Raw genomic sequence first — 21200 nt, forward strand, 5'->3', positions numbered from 1 at the left:
ATTAAAATTATCAACCTGGATATCTTCTCTGAAGGTGGAAATCTGCTGACACTTAATGACCCTTTATGGTCTGGTAAGTGTTAATTTTGCTTAGGTGATCTTAAGACTGCAACATCAATTAATCAATCTGTCTTTACCAATATAGAAATCATCAATGTTTAATTTATATATAGTAAAAAGCTAACATTTTCAGAGTACAGTAGAATAATTTTGACAAAGGTGTGCAAACCTGTAGCCACCATGTCAATCAATATAAAGAACCTTTCCATCATTGTGGAATATTTCCCTGTGTCTCTATGCCAGAAAAACAGTGATCTGATTTCTATCAACGGTGGATCATTTGGTAAAGAATTTGCGATGAGAGAGATCCAGGCTCCTCTGTCCATGAAATTCTCCAGGCAAGAATACTGGAGTGGGTAGTCATTCCCTTCTCCAGGGGATCTTCCTGACTCAAGGATCGAACCTGGGTCTCTGACATTGCAGACATGGGTTCACAAAGAGTCAGACACAACTGAGTGACTACCACTTTCATTTTCACACATATTTGTTTTGCCAGCTCTAAAATTTCATAAAGGAGCAATAATAAAGTATGCTGTTTTGTTTCTACCTCCCTTTGCTCAGTGTTCGTGATATTCATCCATGTTTTGTATTTTTTCAGTTTTACGTTCAATTTTACTGTTGAGTCATATTCCATTGTATGTAATATATCATGATGTTATCCTTTCTTCTTTTAAAGATAATTGATCCTTTCTAGGTTTTAGATATTATGAATAAAGCTGCTATAAACATTCATTTATATGACTTTTGTGGTCATGTGTTTTTGTCTTCCATATGTAGCTAGGAATGTAATGTATTAACCATTCAGTTCAGTTCAGTTCAGTTGCTCAGTCGTGTCCGACTCTTTACCACCCCATGAATCACAGCACACCAGGCCTCCCTGTCCATCACCAACTCCCGAGTTCACTCAGACTCACGTCCATCGAGTCAGTGATGACATCCAGCCATCTCATCCTCTGTTGTCCCCTTCTCCTCCTGCCCCCAGTTCCTCCCAGCATCAGAGTCTTTTCCAAAGAGTCAACTCTTCACATGAGGTGGCCAAAGTATTGGAGTTTCAGCTTTAACATCAGTCCTTCCAAAGAACACCCAGACTGATGTCCTTCAGAATGGACTGGTTGGTTCTCCTTGCAGTCTAAGGGACTCTCAAGAGCCTTCTCCAACACCACAGCTCAAAAACATCAATTCTTCGGCGCTCAGCTTTCTTCACAGTCCAACTCTCACATCCATACACGACCACAGGAAAAACCATAGCCTTGACTAGATGGACCTTTGTTGGCAAAGTAATGTCTCTGCTTTTGAATATGCTATCTAGATTGGTCATAACTTTCCTTCCAAGGAGTAAGCGTCTTTTAATTTCATGGCTGCAGTCACCATCTGCAGGGATTTTGGAGCCCCCCAAAATAAAGTCTGACACTGTTTCCATTGTTTCTCCATCTATTTGCCATGAAGTGATGGGACCAGATGCCATTATCTTCGTTTTCTGAATGTTGAGCTTTAAGCCAACTTTTTCACTCTCCACTTTCACTTTCATCAAGAGGCTTTTTAGTTCCTCTTCACTTTCTGCCATAAGGGTGTTATCATCTGCATATCTGAGGTTATTGATATTTCTCCTGGCAATCTTGATTCCAGCTTGTGCTTCTTCCAGCCCAGCGTTTCTCATGATGTACTCTGCATATAAGTTAAATAGGCAGTAAAATCCCCTGTGCCCCACCTATTCATTCCTTTTCCACTTTTGCATGACCCTTGGCCACCACTGACCTTTTTATGTTTCTGCAGTTTTGCCTTATTTAGATTGTCATATAGTTGGAATCATGCATTATGTGGCATTTTAGACAGGCTTATTTCACTTAACAATATGTATTTAAGATTCTTCCACATCTTTTTGTGGCTTGATAGCTCCTTTCGTTTTATCATGGAAAATTTTCATCATGTGGCTGTACCACAGTTTATCTCAGTTCAGTTCAGTCACTCAGTCGTGTCCAACTCTTTGCGAACCCATGGACTGCAGCATCCCAGGCTTCTCTGTCCATCACCAACTCCTGGAGTTTACTCAAACTCATGTCTATGGAGTTGGTGATGCCATCCAACCAGCTCATCCTCTGTCATCCCCTTCTCCTTCCACCTTCAATCTTTCCCAGCATCAGGGTCTTTTCCAGTGAGTCAGTTCTTTGAATCAGGTGGCCAAAGTATTGGAGCTTCAGCTTCAGCATCAGTCCTTCCAGTGAATATTCAGGACTGATTTCCTTTAGGATGGACTGGTTGGATCTCCTTGCAGTCCAGGGGACTTTCAAGGGTCTTCTCCAATGCCACAGTTCAAGACCATAAATTCTTCAGTGCTCAGTTTTCTTTATAGTCCATCTCTCACATCCATGCATGACTACTGAAAGAATCATAGCTTTGACTAGATGGACCTTTGTTGGCAAAGTAACGTCTCTGCTTTTGAATATGCAATCTAGGTTGGTCATAACTTTTCTTCCAAGGAGCAGGCATCTTTTAATTTCATGGCTGCAGTCACCATCTGCAGTAATTTTGAAGCCCCTCCAAAATAAAGTCTGTGAATGTTTCCATTGTTTCCCCATCTATTTGCCATGAGGTGATGGAACCAGATGCCGTGATCTTAGTTTTCTGAATGTTGAGCTCTAAGCCAACTTGTTCACTCTCCTCTTACACTTTCATCAAGAGGATCTTTAGTTTCTTTTTGCTTTCTGCCATAGGGGTGGGGTGTCATCTGCTTATCTGAGGTTATTGATATTTCTCCTGGCAATATTCATTCCAGCTTGTCCTTCAACCAGCCTGGCATTTCACATGATGTACTCTGCATATAAGTTAAATAAGCAGGTCAACAATATATAGACTTGATGTATTCCTTTCCCAATTTGGAACCAGTCTGTTCCATGTCCACTTCTAACCATTGCTTCTTGACCTGCATACATATTTCTCAGGTGCAGATCAGGTGATCTGGCATTCCCATCTCTTGAAGAATTTTCCACTGTTTTTTGTGATCCATACAGTCAAAGGCTTTGGCATAGTCGATAAAGCAGGAGTAGATATTTTTCTGGAACTCTCTTACTTTTCCAATGATCCAACAGATGTTAGATCCAACATTTTATCTACCTACCTATCAAAGGGCATCATGGTTGTTTTCAGTTTTTGACAACTGTGAATAAAGCTGCTGTAAACATTTACACAGACTTGGATTTGATCCCTGCGTTGGGAAGATCCTCCAGAAAGGAAATGGCAGCCCACTCCAGTATTCTTGCCTGGGAAATTTCCTGGATAGAGGAACCTGGTGGGCTACAGTCCATGGGATCCCAAAAGAGTCGAGTATGGCTCAGGGACTAAACAACAATAACAAAGCATTCATGTGCGGATTTTTGTGTGAACATGCTTTCATCTCATTTAGGTAAATATCTGAGAGCATAGCTGCTGGATTTTATGTTAAGATTATGCATGGCTTTGTAAGAAACTGCCAGATTGTCTTCCAAAGAGACTACCTCATTTTGCAGACCATAAAGAATCTGCCTGCATTACAGGCAAATTGACCTGGATTCGATCCCTGGGTTGGGAAGATCCCCTGTAGAGGGGAATGGCAACCTACTCCAATATTCTTGCCCAGAGAATTTCATGGACAGAGCCTGGTGGGCTACAGTCCATGGGATCTCAAAAGAGTCAGACGTGACTTAGTGACTAAACAATAACAACCAAAATGCAACTTGCAAGTTGAGTTCAGACCACTGTTATGTCAGTGAATAGACATGATCACTATCCTGAAATGCATGCAGGGGAGTGTTAAAGTGCACGTCTAACAAAGATGTTTATAAGAATGCTAATTGTAAGCTGCTTTGAGAAGTGTTATAGCAACGAATAGAAGTGATTCACATTCTATAATGCATGTAGTTATGTGGGCTTTTCCCATAACATTCCTTAGTTATTCTTTTAACGTCTGTGTGGGTCATTCATGATAACTCCTTTGATAAGTTCTTTTTCACTTCTAATTTTGGTAATTTATGTCTTTTCTCATTTTTTTCTTCATTAACTGGCTAGGAGATTATCAATTTTGTTGATTTTAAAAATAATTTTGTTGATATTTTTAAAGAAAAAACTTTTGGTTTCCTTGTCTTTATTGTTTTGCTGTTTTCAATTTCATTAATTTCTACTCTCACTTTTATTATTTATTTTTCTTCTACTTACTTTGGATTTAATTTTTTCTGTTGTTATAGTTGTCTAAGGTGGAAGCTTAAGTTACTGATTTTAGGTCTTTCGTCTTTTCTGATATAGGGCTTCAATGGTATAAAATTTTCCTCTAGGCATTTGCTTTGCTGTAGCCCATAAATTTTGATACATTTCATTTCATGTAATTAAAATTTAAAAAACTGGGGGGAATTCCCTGGTGATTCAGTGGTTAGGATTTGGCTCTTTCACTGCTGTAGGCCTGGTTTGATCCCTGGTGGGGGAATTAAAACCCTGAAAGCCCTGTGGCATGGCTAAAAAAAAATTCTTCTCTGACTCTTGTGTCTTTTAGAGGTATGTTGTTTAATCTCCAAGTATTTTGGGATTTTCCAGTTTTTCTTCTATTACTGACTTTTAGTTTAACACCACTGTGGGCTGAGAGCAGACATTGTATAATTCCTATTATTCTAAATTTGTTAAGGTGTATTTTATGGACCAGAATGTGGCCTATCTTGGTAGTATTCTATGTGAGTTGGGGACAAATGTATATTTTGTCATTTTGGATAAGATATTCTATGAATGTCAATCAGATCCAATGCTGATTGACAGCGCATCTTTTAAAATGAGAGTTTTTATTTTTGCTGGATATATACCCAGGAGTGGAATTACTGGATCATATGGTTCTACTCTTAGTTTTTTAGAGAATGTCCATACTGTTTTTCATAGTGGCTGTACCAATTTACATTTCACCAACCATGTATGGAGTTCCCTTTTCTCCACGTTTGAGGAGAATATTCTTTTTCTGGATGATGAAATGATTTCATCCTTGGGTTTATGTTTCTTCATCGCTGAGGGGAACTGAAAACAGATGGTGACATTTTATAATCTCTTCTCCCATTATGACTTGTTGCATCCCAAACTAATTGGGTGGGGGGAGAATTTTGTGGGTTTTTAATCTTAGTCTCAATGTCTATTTTCATTATTATTGATAACTATCCTGTTACTTAAAAAGTCCTGCTGAGTTGGGACTTCCCTGGTGGTCCAGTGGTTAAGACTCTGAGCTCCCAGTGAGGAGGTATGACTTTAATTCTTGGTCTGGGAGTAAAGATCCCCCATGCTGCATGGCACAGTCAGAAAAACAAACAAACAAATCCTGCTGAGTTCAATAGTCATACATCCATGGTAGTTTTGATTTTTGTTTCTTGTATTTGTGGTTGCTCAATTGAGACTGTGAAGATATATGTAATGTTAACAGAAAACTCTACATTCTGGAAACAGTATGTGAGGAAGGATCCCTAAACCCTTGAGTAATAACAAGATATTAATAAAGCTCACCCTTGATGTTATACCACTTCAAGCTCCTCCTTACTTAATCAAGGAGATTGTAATATATTAATAAATGTTCTTCAGTCTTGGTCTTGATGTAATAAGAATGTTTTATCACATTTACAGATAGATTCCAGTCTCTTCCACTTTGCATTATATTCCTAAACAATGTCCATGGTTCTTTATGTAATTTATTATATTAACCCTTATTATCTAAGTCATATCTATTCAATCAGACTTTTGCTCACTTCCTAGGATACTATTAAACACATGGGTTAAGTCTTACATAAAACTCAATGTAAAAATTGGCTTGTTGTTTAGTTGCTAACTGATGTCTGACTCTTTTGCGACCCCATGAACTGTAGCCTACCAGGCTCCTCTGCCCATGGGATTTCCCAGGCTAGAATACTGGAGTGGGTTGCCATTTCCTTTTCAAGGGATCTGCCTTACCCAGGATTATACCCAAGTCTTCTGCATTGGCAGGCAGATTGTTTACCACTCGGCCACAAGGAAAGCCCCCCCTAAATGGGCTAAGGACCACTGAATTAATTATCTCTTACAAATAATTTTTTTAAAGATTCCTGCTCTGTTCTGAGTAGGAATCAGAGAGAGACACTTTCTGTCAGAAAGTGAGCAAATGATGTGAGTATTCTTGTTGAAGTTCTCATGAACAGTTTAGGCTAGGTTTCTCAGTTTCTCTTTCATTTTACCCACTATTTAAAAATCACTGGAATCTATAGTCCAAACCGCGACTTCTTCTTTCAAGGTGCCCTTTATATTGGATGTCTCTTAGTCACATCAGAGTGTCCAGCAGTTCATCTCTGAGCTCTGACTTCTTTGAATGAAGCCAGAGCTCTGGGTAACATCTTCAGAGAGAGAGAGAGAAAGAGGCTCTTGGACCTCCTGAGCACAGGGAGCTCACAGAATGGTGCGGGAAGGTAAGTATTCCTTTCCTCCATTCAAGAAAGGAAGGTATAAGTATGTGATGAAATGATGAGTCATCTGGAAAGAAGAGGTAGACAACAGACAAATGATGGGAAAGCGATTGGACCACATTGTGGAGTCATGGGAGACTCAAAGAATGATTCCTCAGAGGCCAGACTCACTTGAAAGTGTAAGAAACCACATGCCACAGAGGTTTATGAGAAGTAAGAGACAGAAAAGATATTTTGAGAAAGATGGGGAAATCAACAGATGATTATAATATTAAGAAGAAAGAAGAAGGAAATGGAAATTATCTTTGGCTGAGAATGAGTTTTGCCTGGATTGTTTAAGACCTGAGAGCTGCTGCTAAGTTGCTTTAGTCACGTCCGACTCTTTGTGACCCCATGGACGGTAGCCCACCAGACTCCTCTGTCCATGGAGTTTCCCAGGCAAGAATACTCAAGTGGGCTGCCATTTTTTCTCCAGGGGATCTTCGTGACCCAAGGATTGGATCTGTGTCTCATATCTCCTGCATTGGCAGGCGGGTTCTTCACCACTAGCTCCACCTTTGAGAGCCACTACCTGGTTATTTAATCTTGAGGGTGTTTCTAAGCTCTCTCTATTTTAAAAAAGATACTTATTTACTTACTTGGCTGTGTTAGGTCTTAGTTGAGGCATGTGGGTTCAGTTGCCCCACAGCATGTGGGATCTTATCTCTGTGACCAGAGGTGGAACCTGTGTCTCCTGCATTGCAAGGCGGATCCTTAGCCACTGGATCGCCAGGGGAGTCCCCTAAGTTCTCTTCTTATTTAAGTCTTTTAATTACTCTGAGATTCTTCATCTGATGTCTTCATTGCTCTAAGCTTCTCAGGGTTTCTTGCTTCCTGGAACTCCTGGTAACTACATCTGTCTTGCTGACTTGACAGGGAACGCAGAATCCTGCTTCCGGGTGAGGCTCTGGTGTATTGCGGTACTTGGCTTAGCCCTCCTCAGTGCATGCTTCATTGTGAGCTGTGTGGGTAAGTTCATCATTGAGGGGCTATGTCCCTTGATCCCTTCCCCATCAAGTTCAGTGTAGACCCTCTAGGCAGTGATCCTCAACCTTTTTGGCACCAGGTGCCCACTTTGTGGAAGACAATTTTCCCACAAACTAGGGGTTAGGATGGGGAATGGTTTCAGGATGATTCAAACACGTTACACTTATTGTGAGCTTTATTTCTGTTATTATTATTATATCAGCTCCACCTCAGATCATCAGGCATTAGATCCCAGAGGTTGGGGACCCCTTCCCTAGAATATGTTCTCCTTCATGCATTAATATGTTAGCTCTTACTTGGAATGCCATGCTTTTTCTTCATTTTCCTCTCCCCTCCTCCTCCCTTTTCTCTGCTTCCTCCATGTTTTGATAACTGGTTCTTCTTCCAGACTTATTTTGCCTGGTTTTACTAGCATTTACCCAATCATGACTTCGCCTAGATTGTATGTTGCTTGTTGCCATCCTCGAGGACTCCATCTTCACTCCTGGGTTCACTGTGATCACGTGTCATAAAGCCCTCTAGTGAGAGGACAGCCATAACTGCCTTTATGATCATAATACTTTAGATTAGGGTCTTTGGTTTTCATGTGGGAGTCTTTCCCACTAGGAAAGGAAAAAGTTTTCAGGTGGAATATTGGAACTAGAAGAGAATAAAGTATTTCTTTCCTGTTCCCTTTGCTTCCAGTTAAATAGTTCAAGTTCATTTTGTGACAAGTCTTAAAGGCCTTTTTGCTCTTTAACCCACAGTTTAGTTCTCTATTCACTGACAAGGTGGTTAAAAATAGTTATTGAATAATCTGAGGGAGTGAAACTGACTTCCTATGTCAAATGGGCCATATTTGAAGCTCCTTCTGACATGCAAATCAATCTTATAGTCTTCATTAAAGCACAAAGAATTATCACCAGGATTAGAATTTGCTTTACTTTACAGGGTCAAGTGCAAGAGAGAAAGGGGTTTAAGGGTAGTTATTTCAGTAATCAAGAGGAAGCAGGTATTCAGAACTCCGAGACATAGGCTAAGAGAGACGTAGTAACGTTTGACAGGACAGGGTTTCAGTAACAGAAGGACGAGAAGGATATGAGTGAAGAATCAAATCAGAACCTGAAAGAGAACAGGTCTTACTCAATGTGCACACCCTGAACATAAAAGTTTATATTCATTTGAGACATTTAAAATGACTCTAAAAGTTTAAAGGCTCCCCTTGGTTGTTATTTATCCTCTATGTTTAAGTGTAGCTACCAGCAGTCAGTATTTAAAAAAAATACTGGAATAAACTGCAAACTCACTTCAGGATTATTAACATGAAGGAGAGCTACCATAAGACCCTGCAACCCCACTCCTGGGTATATATCTGGAGCAAAACATGATCCAAAGGATACATGTACCCCAATGTTCACTGCAGCATTGTTTACAATAGCTAAGACATGGAACAACCTAGATGTCCATCAACAGGTGAATGAATAAAAAAGATGTGGTACATGTATGCAGTGGAATATTACTCAGCCATTAAAAAAATGAAGTAATGCCACTTGCAGGAAGATGGATAGACCTAGATATTGTCATACGAGTGAAGTAAATCAGACAGAAAAGGAGAAGTATCATATGACATCCCTTATATATGGAATCTAAAAAAAAAAAAAGATACAAATGAACTTACTTGCAAAACTGAAAAGACTCACAGACTTAGAGAATGAACTTATAGTTGCTGGGTCAGGGGGTGGGGAAAGTATGGAGGAAAGAGATAGTTAGGGGGTTATGGATGGACATGTACATACTGCTATATTTAAAATGGATAACCAACAAGGAACCTACTGTATAGAACATGGAACTCTGCTCAATGTTATGTGGCAACCTCGATGGGAGAGCAGTTTGGGGGAGAATGGATACATGTATATGTACGGCTGAGTCCCTTTACTGTCCACATGAAACTATCACAACATTGTTAATTGGCTATACATCAATATAAAATAAAGAGTTAAAAAAATTTGAAGAGAAGCAGATAGCCAGTGAATGAACAGTGTCTATTGATTATTGTGATCATCACAGCTCTAGGTGATTAACTGGTATAGAAAACAGAATCTCAGCTACTGAGAACATACTGTATAATAGCACAAGGAACGCTATTTAATGCTCAGGGCTGACTTGAATGGGAAGAAAGGCCAAAAGGGAGAGGATATATGTAGATGTATGGCTCATTCACTTTGCTGGACAGTAGACTAATACAATATTGTAAAGCAAACATACTTTTATAAAAATTAGTGAAAAAAAAAAAAAGAAAACAGAATCTCTGCCCTAGAACATAAGTAAAAGTAAGTAAAGTCACTCAGTTGTGTCCGACTCTTTGTGACCCCGTGGACTGCAGCCCATCAGGCTCCTCTGTCCATGGGATTCTCCGGTCAAGAATACTGGAGTGGGTTGCCATTTCCTTCTCCAGGGGATCTTCCTGACCCAGGGATCGAACCTGGGTCTCCCGCTTTGGAGGCAGACGCTTTAACCTCTGAGCCACCAGGGAAGCCCTAGAACATAAAGCTTAAATTTTAATGGGGGAAAGAGTGAAAAATAAGTGTGTAGGCATAAAAAAAACATGATAATGCATACAAGCAAGCATTAAACAATTTTTTTTCAGTTGGAGTATAAATGGCAACCTACTCCAGTATTCTTGCCTGGAGAATTCCATGGACAGAGGAGCCTGGTGGGCTATAGTCCAGGGGGTCTCAAAGAGTCAGACATGACTGAGTGACTAACACACAACACATAATTGCGTTAGTTTCTGCTGTGCAACAGTGTGAATCAGCCATATGGATACATATATCCTCTCCCTCTTGTGCCTCTCTTCCACGCCCCCATCCCACCCCTCCAGGTCATCACAGAGCATCCAGCTGAGCTCCCCGTGCTATATGGCAGCTTCTCACTAGCTATTCATTTTACACGTGGTAGTGTGGATAAGTCAATGCTACTCTCTCAACTTGTCCTACCCTCCCCTTCTCACCCTGTGTGCACAAGTCATTCTCTACGTCCAGGTCTCTGTTCCTGCCCTGCAAATATGTTCCTCAGTACATTTTCCCTAGATTCCATATACAATCAGCATGGTCTTTATTGAGCTGGCTTAGAAAGAAGAGAGTGGCGGCAGTTGCAGGTAAGCCAGCATGGCACAGATTTAGAGCATAAGGCTCAATAGTGAAAGAATGGAAGGATACTAATCCTTCTTCTCCTTTTACAGTGACTTATTATTTTACATATGGCAACACTGGCAAAAGGCTGTCTGAACTGCACACACATCATTCAAATCTAACCTGCTTCAGTGAAGGGACAAGGGTGACAGGTAAGGTGTTGCAATGTTTAACTAGACTACCCCTTTTCTCAGAGAGAGGTCAGGGTTGAGCTCAAGATTGGTTTATTCTATTAAAAAAAAAAAATTTGCTGCAGGCTTCCCTGGTTGCTCAGATGGTAAAAGAATCTGGTGAAATGTGGGAGACCTGGGTTTGATCCCTGGGTTGGGAAAGATCCCCTGGAAGAGAGCATGGCAACCCATTCCAGTATTCTTGCCTGGAGAATCCCCATGGACAGAGGCTTCTGGTGGGCTACAGTCCATGGGGTTGCAAGGAGTCGGCCATGACTGAGCGATTAAGCACAGCACAGCATGCAAAGTTGCTGCATGGATATAATTAATGTATATCTAAACTTCATTGTTCATATCAGGTTCTAGACTTGCCTTCAAAAAATGCCTCCTCCAGCCTTGTTGACTTCAATATGTGCTACCAACATACCCTCGTAATTTGCTAAAGCCCACCCTGGAAATTATTCCTAACGGTTCTTATTTCACATTACCCTCACCCTCTACCAAATGGATAAAATCTTTTTGATATCTAAAATGCCCAATTAATAATGCCCATATCGAGGCTCAGGGGAGTTCAGTGGTTAAAAAGTCCACGCGCCAAGCAGTAGATGTGGGTTTGATCCCTGATCCGGGAAGATCTCACATGCTGTGAAGCAACTAAGCTCCTGCACTACAACTATTGAGCCTGTGCTCTAGAGCTCAGGAGTGGCAACTACTGAGCCCACATGCCACAACTACTGAAGCCTGTGTGCCCTAGAGCCTGCGCTTGGCAACAAGAGAAGCCACTGCAATGAGAGGCATATGCACTGCAGATAGAGAGTAGCCTCCGCTCGTCACAACTAGAGAAAAGCCCACACACAGTGAAAAAAGACCCAGCGCAGCCAAAAATAAATGAATAAAAATAATGCCCATATCCATTCCAAGAATCAGTTTTATTACAGTCAACTTGGATCTCAGAACATGGCTCAGGATGGTGTTACCACATACTTTCCAGATCCCTGGACAGTGATACCATAGAAATGAATATTGATTCCACAAGAGTCTTAGGCAGGCAAAGCTTTTTTTAAAGTAGACAGCTTGTACACAAGAGGGAAGGCAGGGAGAAAAATGCCAGCTCCCCAAGTAGTAGGGGGTGAGTTGCTTTTATAACAATAAGGAGAGTTTGTCCCATGATCACTGATAATTTCCAACAATTGTCAAACATTAAAAAAAATATTTTAGCATTTTGGCTGTGCTGATTATTCATTGAGGCACATAGGCTCTAAACAGCAGAGGCTCTGTGGTTTCAGCAGCACATAGTTACCAAGAATCTGCCTGTAATGCAGGAGACACTGGAGACACGGTTCGATCCCTGGGGCGGGGGGCGGGGGTGGTGGTGGTGGTGGGGGGGAAGATCCCCTGGAGGAGGAAATGGCAACCCACTCGAATATTCTTGCCTGAAAAATCCCAAGGACAGAGGAATGTGGGGTCGTCAGTCCATGGGGTCTCAGGAGTTAGACACAACTGAGCGGCAAAGCACAGCACATGTGGGATCTTGGTTTCCTAATGAGGGGTTAAATCCAAATCCCCTGCACTGTAAGAAGAATTCTTAACCACTGGCCCACCAGGAAAGTCCATCAAACTTTTAAAATCAGTGGCAGATGGGTCCATGATGGCTGTCGGGAACAGAAAGAGCTTGTGTGAAGGAAAAGGAATGCATGACGATTTTCTGCAAGAAAGGACAGAAACAGATAAGGTTAACATATTTAGTTGAGCTTCTTGTGGCAACTAGGTATACTCGTTAGCCTAGCAAAGATAAAGTCAATCTTTTATTCCTGCAAGTGTGTTTTTGTTTTGTTGCTTTTTTTCAACCCTGTCTCTGGGACTCAAGCTCCTATTTAGCTTCCAAGGGCTGTTCTGTGCAAGGCTGTTCCCTGGTCCTTTCAAAATGGCTATATTGCTGTCTTCCTGTCTCAGTGAGACTGCCCCTACTCTAAACAATAACCCTGGTAACTTAGCGTATGGAGAACTGAAAGTAAGTGAAAGTGTTAGTTGCTCAGTCGTGGACTGTAGCCCACCAGGCTTCTCTGTCCATGGGATTCTCCAGGCAAGAATACTGGAGTGGGTAGCCATTCCTTTCTCCAGGGGATCTTCCTGACCCAGGGGTCAAACAAACCCAGGTCTCCCAATCACATTGCAGGTGGATTCTTTACCAGCTGAAAATCTTTACCATCTGAGCCACAGAGAGAATTGGTTGAGTTCAATTCAGAATCAGCACTGGTCTGACTCACAAAAGCCCAAGAAAGGCAAAGTGCATGTTTGCAGTGGTCATTATGACTTGACTCCTTCCAAGTAATGAGACCCAAATAGACATTAGACTCCTGCTATTTCAGGAACTAAATATTTCCTCCTCTGCTTTTATGAAGAAACTTATGAAAGGTAACAAGAAGGCAGAGGTTTCTTTGTATTTCTGTGAGATGTTGAGAATTCCCCCATTTTTTGGGTATTTGGCAAGAATGTAGTGCATGGGGGTGTTGAGGAGTAATTTTTCTCACTCTCCCTGACCTATGGTATTGTTGTCACACTGAGTTTTATTTTTTGTCAAACAGCTGTAGAGCTGGCCCTTCTGGGGTGGAAAACATAAGTCTATCAGGATTGTCTCTCTCCTGACTTCTGGAGACACTCCAACAATAACTACTGAAATTTTAAAGACTACTTTTCTGGAAGCCTTTGTCTTCAGAATACTCTGAATTGAACAAAACAGATGGATATTAATTAAATTAACTCCACATTCATCTGACATAAGAGACTTCAAATTCACTCTCTAAATCTATCCAACTTAATGTTATGGCCACTCAGGATGATCAACACAACCAATTTAAGTTACAGATAAGCTTATGGGATGAAATTATGTTGTGTAATACCATATCATCAAATAAAAATGCCCAATTTTTAAACAATAACTTTTCAAATTATTACAACAATGAAAAGGAAAAATGAAAGTTCAAACACAAAATTACCATTTGATTGAAGTTAAAACCTAATTGAAATCCATATTGTATCTTTCCCATTTTTTCCCCCACCCAGTCCTGGTGTTGAAATGTTCAGAGGCATGGGTAAAGTCAGAGTTTTTTCAGTGGACCTGTGTTCTGCCTAGGCCTGTCCTCTTTTTTAAAAAGACATTTATTTTATTTTTCGACTATGGTGGGTCTTCGTTGCTGCATGTGGGCTTTCTCTAGTTGCATTGCGTGGGCTCCTCACTGCGGTGGCTTCTTTTGCTGTGCAGCGCAGTCTCTTGGCGTGCAGGCTTCAGTATTAATAGTTGCAGCACACAGGCTCAGTAGTTGTGGCACATAAACTTAGCGGTTCCACAGCACGTGCAGTCTTCCTGGACCAGGGATCAGACCGGTGTCCTTTCCATTGCAAGGCAGTCCTAAGGACTGGACCACCAGGGAAGCCCGACCTGTCACATTTAAACTGTTCTGCTTGCCAAGCCCCTAAAAGTATTTTGAAAAGCAGTTATTATATCTAGAGGGGTAATATATTCATATTCTGTGGAACACTGGGCTTTAAGTGTAATGAATTTCTTGCGTTCAAAACATCACAAATGTATTTTAAATATTGATGTTACTACTAATAAAACAAAATCCTATTGGAAGTTAGATGGATGGGACTTGAAAAATGCAATCAGACAGTATCTACTTGGTTAACATTATTACTAGAATGGGAGAGAATTCAACATCAATTCTACTCCTGTTTTTCACTTTAGCAACACAAACTTTAGATAAGCCTTACTTACCTAAATAAGTAGATAGGCATAGAATGTGCTTTGTTAGGATGTCAGTCAATTTTTTGCAAATTTTCAGAGTTATTTGCCAGAAATCATACAGTGTTCTAGTACCAAAAATTATTTGTGGTGGTCTGCTGAGAATTTGATTAGGTTATTTTTCAGTGTTGTTGGGTGTTAAGAATAATAAATGGAATAATTTGCAAAGTCTTGCTATTTTTCAGTCAGTAGTCATTTGCTTTCTCAATTTCTGGAAAGTACACCAAACATGTTTAAGAAGTCTTATCAAATGACTATTAATTACATGGCAACCCACTCCAGTACTCTTGCCTGGAAAATCCCATGGACAGAGGAGCCTGGTAGGCTGCAGTCCTTGGGGTCACAAAGAAGTTGGACACGGCTGAAGTGACTTAGCAGCAGCAGTTCAATACTTACAAAGCATTTTAATCAGTCCATTATTCTCAGAACAGTTAGGAAATTGAAGTATATTAAAATCAATATGCCATTTTGACAAATTCTTCTACTCATCACATTTTTCAGTATTTTTGTCAACCTGGAAACTGGAGATTTGTATCTAACATGTGAAAAATGTTTGCAATGTATAATTAATAGGCAAAACCAATCCCTACTATCAAAACAGTCAGTCAAATTAGACTTAAAATTAAAATAATCTGTTAAGGCACATTTTGAGAAGTCTTATGAAAAGGCAATTTTTAATAATGATCAGAATATATAATTAAGATAGATTTCTAAAGGGGGCCAATATTAAAATGATATTCACGTAGTCTATTTATTCACTTTATAATATTATAAAATGAATTATAAGCCTTTAAATGTTTCCTCATTACTTAATATGTAATAATTTGGCCATAATTAAAAAAACACAAATAGAATAGAGCTACATATAACAATATGGATGAATTTTAGCATTGTGGAATGAGGAATTAAGCCCAAGAAGACTACATATAATACCTTTAAGAAAGTTCAAAACCCAACAAAGTTATACTATTTAGATATACATATACATGGGCTAAAATTATATATATATATATATATATATATATATATATAAAAGACATCAGTGGATAGTTTTACAGTTAATTGCAGATATTTTAATCTAAGGAGAGTGACAAACTGGTGCTTTGAAGGAGAAAGGGGAGAACTATTTGTTTATAGTCTTAAGTGCTTGATACTGTGTAAAACTTAGTACTAGGTAATATTTATAAGCAATTATTACCTCTTAAGAATTCTTTAAAGTGCTTTGTGTATATTATGTGATTAACTCTCACCTTGAGTTTGGTATTGTTATTTCCATTTTAAGGATTAAAAAAATGAGGTGCAAGGAGGTTATGGAATTTGCTCAAGGACAGATATAATAAATGGTAGAGACAGAATTCTAATGATAAATAATTATAATTCCCACAATCATCCTGAGAATAATTATCATTATTAAAATGTTAAAAATTTGAGGCTCTGTGGCTTGCCCAAGATTATTAAGCAGAACTGGAATTCCAGACTCACTTATGTTGATCATTTGAAACTCTGAAAGAATTTGGTGCTTCTAATGTATAAAGAATATGAACAATAGGAAAAAAAATATTGATAGTGACTTTTTTTGGCCAAAAAAAAATCCAGAAAAATTTTGCCGGCAAACCTTAGTAAATATTGAGGGCTTAATGTTGAATAATGTTTATTTACAAGTAATTCTATGGCATCAAATTATATAATTAAGGGAACTGAAAGAAAATACATGAATTAAGAAACCTATCTTTGAAAAAGGACTACAGATCATCAGAATTTTATATGTATAGAACATGCCCCTTTAAGCTTATTAGTCTCATCTTAGACTTACCCTTTCCTTTCATGCAACGCAGAAAAGATTTGGGGATGTTGCCCAGGTACCTGGAAGCCATTCGGTTCCAGCTGCTACTTTATTTCTTCTGAAGAGAATTTCTGGGCTAAGAGTGAGCAGAATTGCGTTGGGATGGGAGCTCACTTGGTGGTGATCAACACAGAAACAGAGCAGGTATTTTGGTTTTCTTTATTTTTCATTAAAATTTTTAAAAAACTGAGGAAAGAGAATAACAAAACTTACCACCTTAACTCTTTTAAGTGTACAGTTTAGTAGTGCTAACTATATTCACATTATTGTATTTGTAATGTCTTATTGTTGTTCGGTCGCTCAGTCATGTCTCACTTTTTGCGACCCCATGGACTGCAGCATGCCAGGCTTCCCTGTCTTTCACCATCTCCTGGAGTTTGCTCAAACTCATGTCCATTGAGTCAGTGATGCCATCCAACCATCTCATCCTCTGTCGTCCCCTTCTCCTCCAGCCTTCGATCTTTCCCAGCACCAGAGTCCTTTCTTAGAAGAGTCAGCTCTTCGCATCAGGTGGCCAAAGTATCACAGCTAATGACTTATGGAAAAACCCAAATGAACTTTTTGACTAACTCAATAACAAGATTTAACAACTTTTTCATCTTGCCAAACTGAACTCTATCCCCAGTGGACAGTGACAACCCATTTCCCCCTCCCTCCAGTCCTTGGAAACCACCCTTTTAATTTCTGTATTTATGAGTTTGACAATTAATACTTATAGATACCTCATCATATAGTATTTTGTATTTTTGTGACTGCCTTATTTCACTTAGTATAATATCTTCAAAATTTACCCATTTCTATCATGTGACAGGATTTTCCTCCTTTGTAAATCTGAATAATATTCCACTCTATGTATAAAACATGTATCACTTATCCATTCACATGTTTATGGACGTTTGGGATGCTCCATCACCTGGCTCTCCTGAACAATGCTGCAATAAACACAGATGATCTTTGAAATTTTACTTTCAATTATCTGCATATATATTCAGAAGTGGGATTGCTGGATCGTATAGCAATCTTAATTTGAATTTTCGAGGAACCACTATTCTGTTTTATATAGTGGCTATACTATTTATAGTCCCACAAAGAGTACACAAATGTTCCAATTTCTCCATTTTATTGACAACATATTATTTTCTTTGTCTTTATTCCAGTAGTGGCCACCCTAATGGGTGTGAAATTATATTTTATCGTGACTTGATTTCCTTTTCTTTAATGATTAGCAGTATCAAGCGTCTTTTCATATATTTGTTGATCATTTGCATGCCTTCTTTGGAGAAATGTGTATTCAAGTACTCTCCCTATTCTAAAAACTGAGATGTCTGTGGGGTTTTTTGTTGAGCTATAGGAGTTTTATATATTCTAGATATCAATTCCTTATCAGATATATGATTTTTGAATATTTTCCCCCATTTCACAGGTTGCCTTTACACTCTGTTGATTATCTCCTTTGATGCTCATAAGTTTTAGAGTTTGATGTAGTTGTTAGTTTATTTTTTCTTTGTTGCCTGTGATTTTGGTGTCATAGCTAAAAAATTGCCAAATCCTATGTCATAGAACATTTCTGTTGTGTTTTCTTTCACAATTTTTATAGTTATGGGTCTTATATTTAGGTCTTCCATTTTGAATTCTTTTTTTTAATGCAGTGTAAGGTAATAGTCCAAATTCATTTTTTGCTACCCCTGCTCCATTTTAGCTTCATTGTGTGGAATATCTTTTTCCATTTGTTCACTTTCAGTCTCTGTGTGTCCTTAAGACTGAAGTGAGTCTCACTGGAGTTTGTTTTTTTAATCCAGTTAACTACTCTATGGTCTATTGCTTCTTGTAGATAATCTCTGTAATTTTAATTATCATCTCATCTGTGGGTTACCAATCTGGGTGTATGGATCTTGACTCCTCTGTGTCTGTGACCCATCTATCAGTCACTTTGTCGTTAAGTTGTAGATGATCTTTCAACTAGCCTGCAGGTCACTCTCATTGCCAGTTGCTTTATAAATAGTTGTAATCCTGGTGTGCTGTGAAAGAAGGGAACTCGGGGTCTTTCTACTCTCCATCTTGGCTCCTCTTGGTCAAAATTAATAATAATTTCAGAAATTAATCACACACTACAGTTAAAATTTAGTTAGAACTCCTTTATGTTTAACTTTTGCAAGTACTGAAATCTATTTCCTAGAGAAGTACTGCTTAGGAAAGTAGACAAACAAATTTGAATTTTGATGACCCAAATATAATTTTACTGATAAACAATGATAAATAAGATGACACACACACACTTGTAAAATTTATTAAACATTTAAAGCACAGAAACTGATCTGTACATTGAAAAAGAATTGTCTCTTGGTGAAGAGACAATAAGAATTGTCTCTTGGTGATGAATAAATCGTCTGAGATGGGAACTCACAGAACAGAGCTTTCTTCCTCTGGGATGGTGATGGTGTTTTTAGCCGTCACTCTTGTTCAGTGTGCTGTCGTGACACTGTTCCTCACACCTGCATTTTCTTTTCTCCAGAGCTAGAGATAACCCTTACTTGATCCAACCTGGAAATTTCAGTCTGTGACTCTTTTTCTTCACATAGGATTTCATTATCCAGCAGCTGAATAAAACATTTTCGTATTTTCTGGGACTCTCAGACCCACAAGGGAATGGCAACTGGCAATGGATTGATCAGACTCCTTACAAGGAAAATGTCAGGTGAGTGCAGACTCAGATGAATGAATCCTAGTGTCTTGTTTACACAAAGAAAATTAGAGAAATTTTGTTAGCAGCAACTATTAATGCTAATACTAACGGCTATAACTTTGAAAACAAGAGTCTAGCAATCATTAAGTTCTTACTAAGTGCGTGCATTATCTTACCTAAATTTCATAAAAACTTCTTTTGCAGAGCTCATTTTACTGATAAGAAATAGAATAAATTGCCCAAGTTCAATAAATTAGTAAGATGAGAAAGTAGTCTCAACTCTATTTAAGTCCAAAGATGGTGCTCTTAACTGTTACTTTTGCTGCTCCTAAACAATTCAGTTAAGTATTTCTCCAATTAATAAGACTTAAATGTCTGAAGCAGTATTATGTTCAAATTCTAATAGGAAAACTATATGATAATACTATTTGTTTGTGGCTTTAAAAAACCCTGAATTTAATTATACATTATTATACAACCTTGTGAGCTATTTGGGGAACTTGTGGTGATTCCTATCTTTGTAGATGAAGAATTTAATTACTTCCTTAAAGTCAAATGAGTCAGCAGCAGTACCAGGTCTTTTAATTTAAAAAATAATGTCCTGTCCCTTCTGTCCCACCCTACCACAGATTGTATCCCAGACTCAAGCATTCTGATACTCACTTTGTGTAGCTCCATGAGAACAGAGAGATTTAGGAATATGATAAGAGTGCATAAGTGAGAGAGGTCAGGATAAGTGCTCTGTATAGGAGAGGAAGTGAAGATCAGATTTTAAAACATTAAATCTTGCCTTGTTTCATAAAAACTTATTTTCCAGGAGAATTTTAGATTAGCAAGAGCGAAAGTATGTGTCTGCACATGTGGTTTTATTTTTAAGACTTTTTTTTTTGATGTGGACCATTTTTAAAGTCTTTATTGAATTTGTTACAATACTGCTTATGTTTTGGTTTTCTGGTCTCAAGGCATGTGGGATCCTAGCTTCTTGACCAGGGATCGAAACTGTGCCCTCTACACTGGGAGGCAAAGTATTAACCACTGAACCATCAGGGAAGCCACCTGCATGTGAGGTTTTTGAGGATGGCTATATGAAGAAAAGGAGTCATCACTGGGATGTTTCTTCATCCTGAACCCCAATTTTTTCAACCCTAACCCTAAGTACTTTCTAATCAATCACTCAGCATTCACTGAAGTGTTTTTACTCTTTGTTTCTCCTTAGATTTTGGCACCAAAATGAACCCAACTTTTCTGCAGAGGAATGTGCCTCAGTTGTTTTCTGGGATGGGAGAGGATGGGGCTGGAACGATGTTTTCTGTGATTCTAAAAGGAAATCAATATGTGAGATGAAGAAGATTTACCTATGAGTGGAACTTTGTTCACTAACATCTTTAAAATTTAGACCCATTGTAAAATTATAATTTCCTTTTGTAACTTACGATAATTCTCATCATATCAGGTCATGGGGATATTCCAATGCCTTTCTCTCTTCAGTTCATCCTCTTCTATTGACCTCTTTTCCACTAATTTTAGGATGAACTTTCCTTAATTTTTTTGTTTAGTTTGTTATTCATTCTTTTCTTCTCTTTTTTCATACTTCTTTTCAACATTCGTTGTTCCAGATATTGTACTATTTTGTCTATTAAAAGGCTTTGTTGTTGTTTAGTTGCTAAATTGTGTCTGGCTCTTTTGTGACCCCATTGACTGTAGCCTGCCAGGCTCCTTTATCCATGGGATTTCCCAGGCAAGGATACAAAGTGGGTTGCCATTTCCTTCTCCAGGGGATCTTCCAGATCTAGGATTGAACCCATATCTTTTGCACTGGCAGGCAGATTCTTTATGAACTTGTGTTTATCAAAACCCTTTATAGTGTTTTTAAATTAAAAATTTTTGAAAACTGAGCTGGGAGAAGATATTTCAATTACTTTTAAGGAGCACAGTATTAATACCAAGAACCTTAAACAACTGTCATGAAATAATTAGAAAGGCAAAAATTGGGAAAAATAAGTAAAAAGCACTTCATG

At 38.8% G+C, this 21200-nt stretch overlaps 1 protein-coding gene and 1 non-coding gene across 3 annotated transcripts; one reads left to right on the forward strand and one right to left on the reverse strand.

The window, feature by feature from the left end:
• Positions 1–4179: 4179 nt before the first annotated feature.
• On the forward strand, positions 4180–20850 carry CLEC6A (C-type lectin domain containing 6A). 2 transcript variants are annotated; one of them, XM_069585808.1, is made up of 6 exons: positions 4180–6491; positions 7404–7496; positions 10735–10836; positions 16492–16643; positions 19079–19194; positions 20399–20850. In XM_069585808.1, the coding sequence occupies exons 1-6, from the start codon at positions 6479–6481 to the stop codon at positions 20541–20543; spliced, it is 621 nt and encodes a 206-aa protein (XP_069441909.1). In that variant the 5' UTR covers positions 4180–6478; the 3' UTR covers positions 20544–20850. The 2 variants fall into 2 exon arrangements, with proteins under 2 accessions (XP_069441909.1, XP_069441910.1); XM_069585809.1 differs by lacking the exon at positions 10735–10836 and having other exon boundaries at positions 6264–6491.
• Positions 9954–10026, reverse strand: TRNAW-CCA (transfer RNA tryptophan (anticodon CCA)). Its single transcript has one exon. It is a non-coding gene; the product is annotated as a tRNA-Trp (tRNA).
• Positions 20851–21200: the final 350 nt, after the last annotated feature.

The sequence above is a fragment of the Ovis canadensis genome, chromosome 3, assembly GCF_042477335.2.
Source record: "Ovis canadensis isolate MfBH-ARS-UI-01 breed Bighorn chromosome 3, ARS-UI_OviCan_v2, whole genome shotgun sequence".
Classification (NCBI taxonomy): Eukaryota; Metazoa; Chordata; class Mammalia; order Artiodactyla; family Bovidae; genus Ovis; species Ovis canadensis.

Coding starts and splice junctions, on each gene's coding strand:
- CLEC6A (XM_069585808.1), top strand. Junction 16,644..19,078: donor TCAACACAGAAACAGAGCAG/GTATTTTGGTTT, acceptor TTCTTCACATAG/GATTTCATTATCCAGCAGCT. Junction 19,195..20,398: donor CCTTACAAGGAAAATGTCAG/GTGAGTGCAGAC, acceptor GTTTCTCCTTAG/ATTTTGGCACCAAAATGAAC.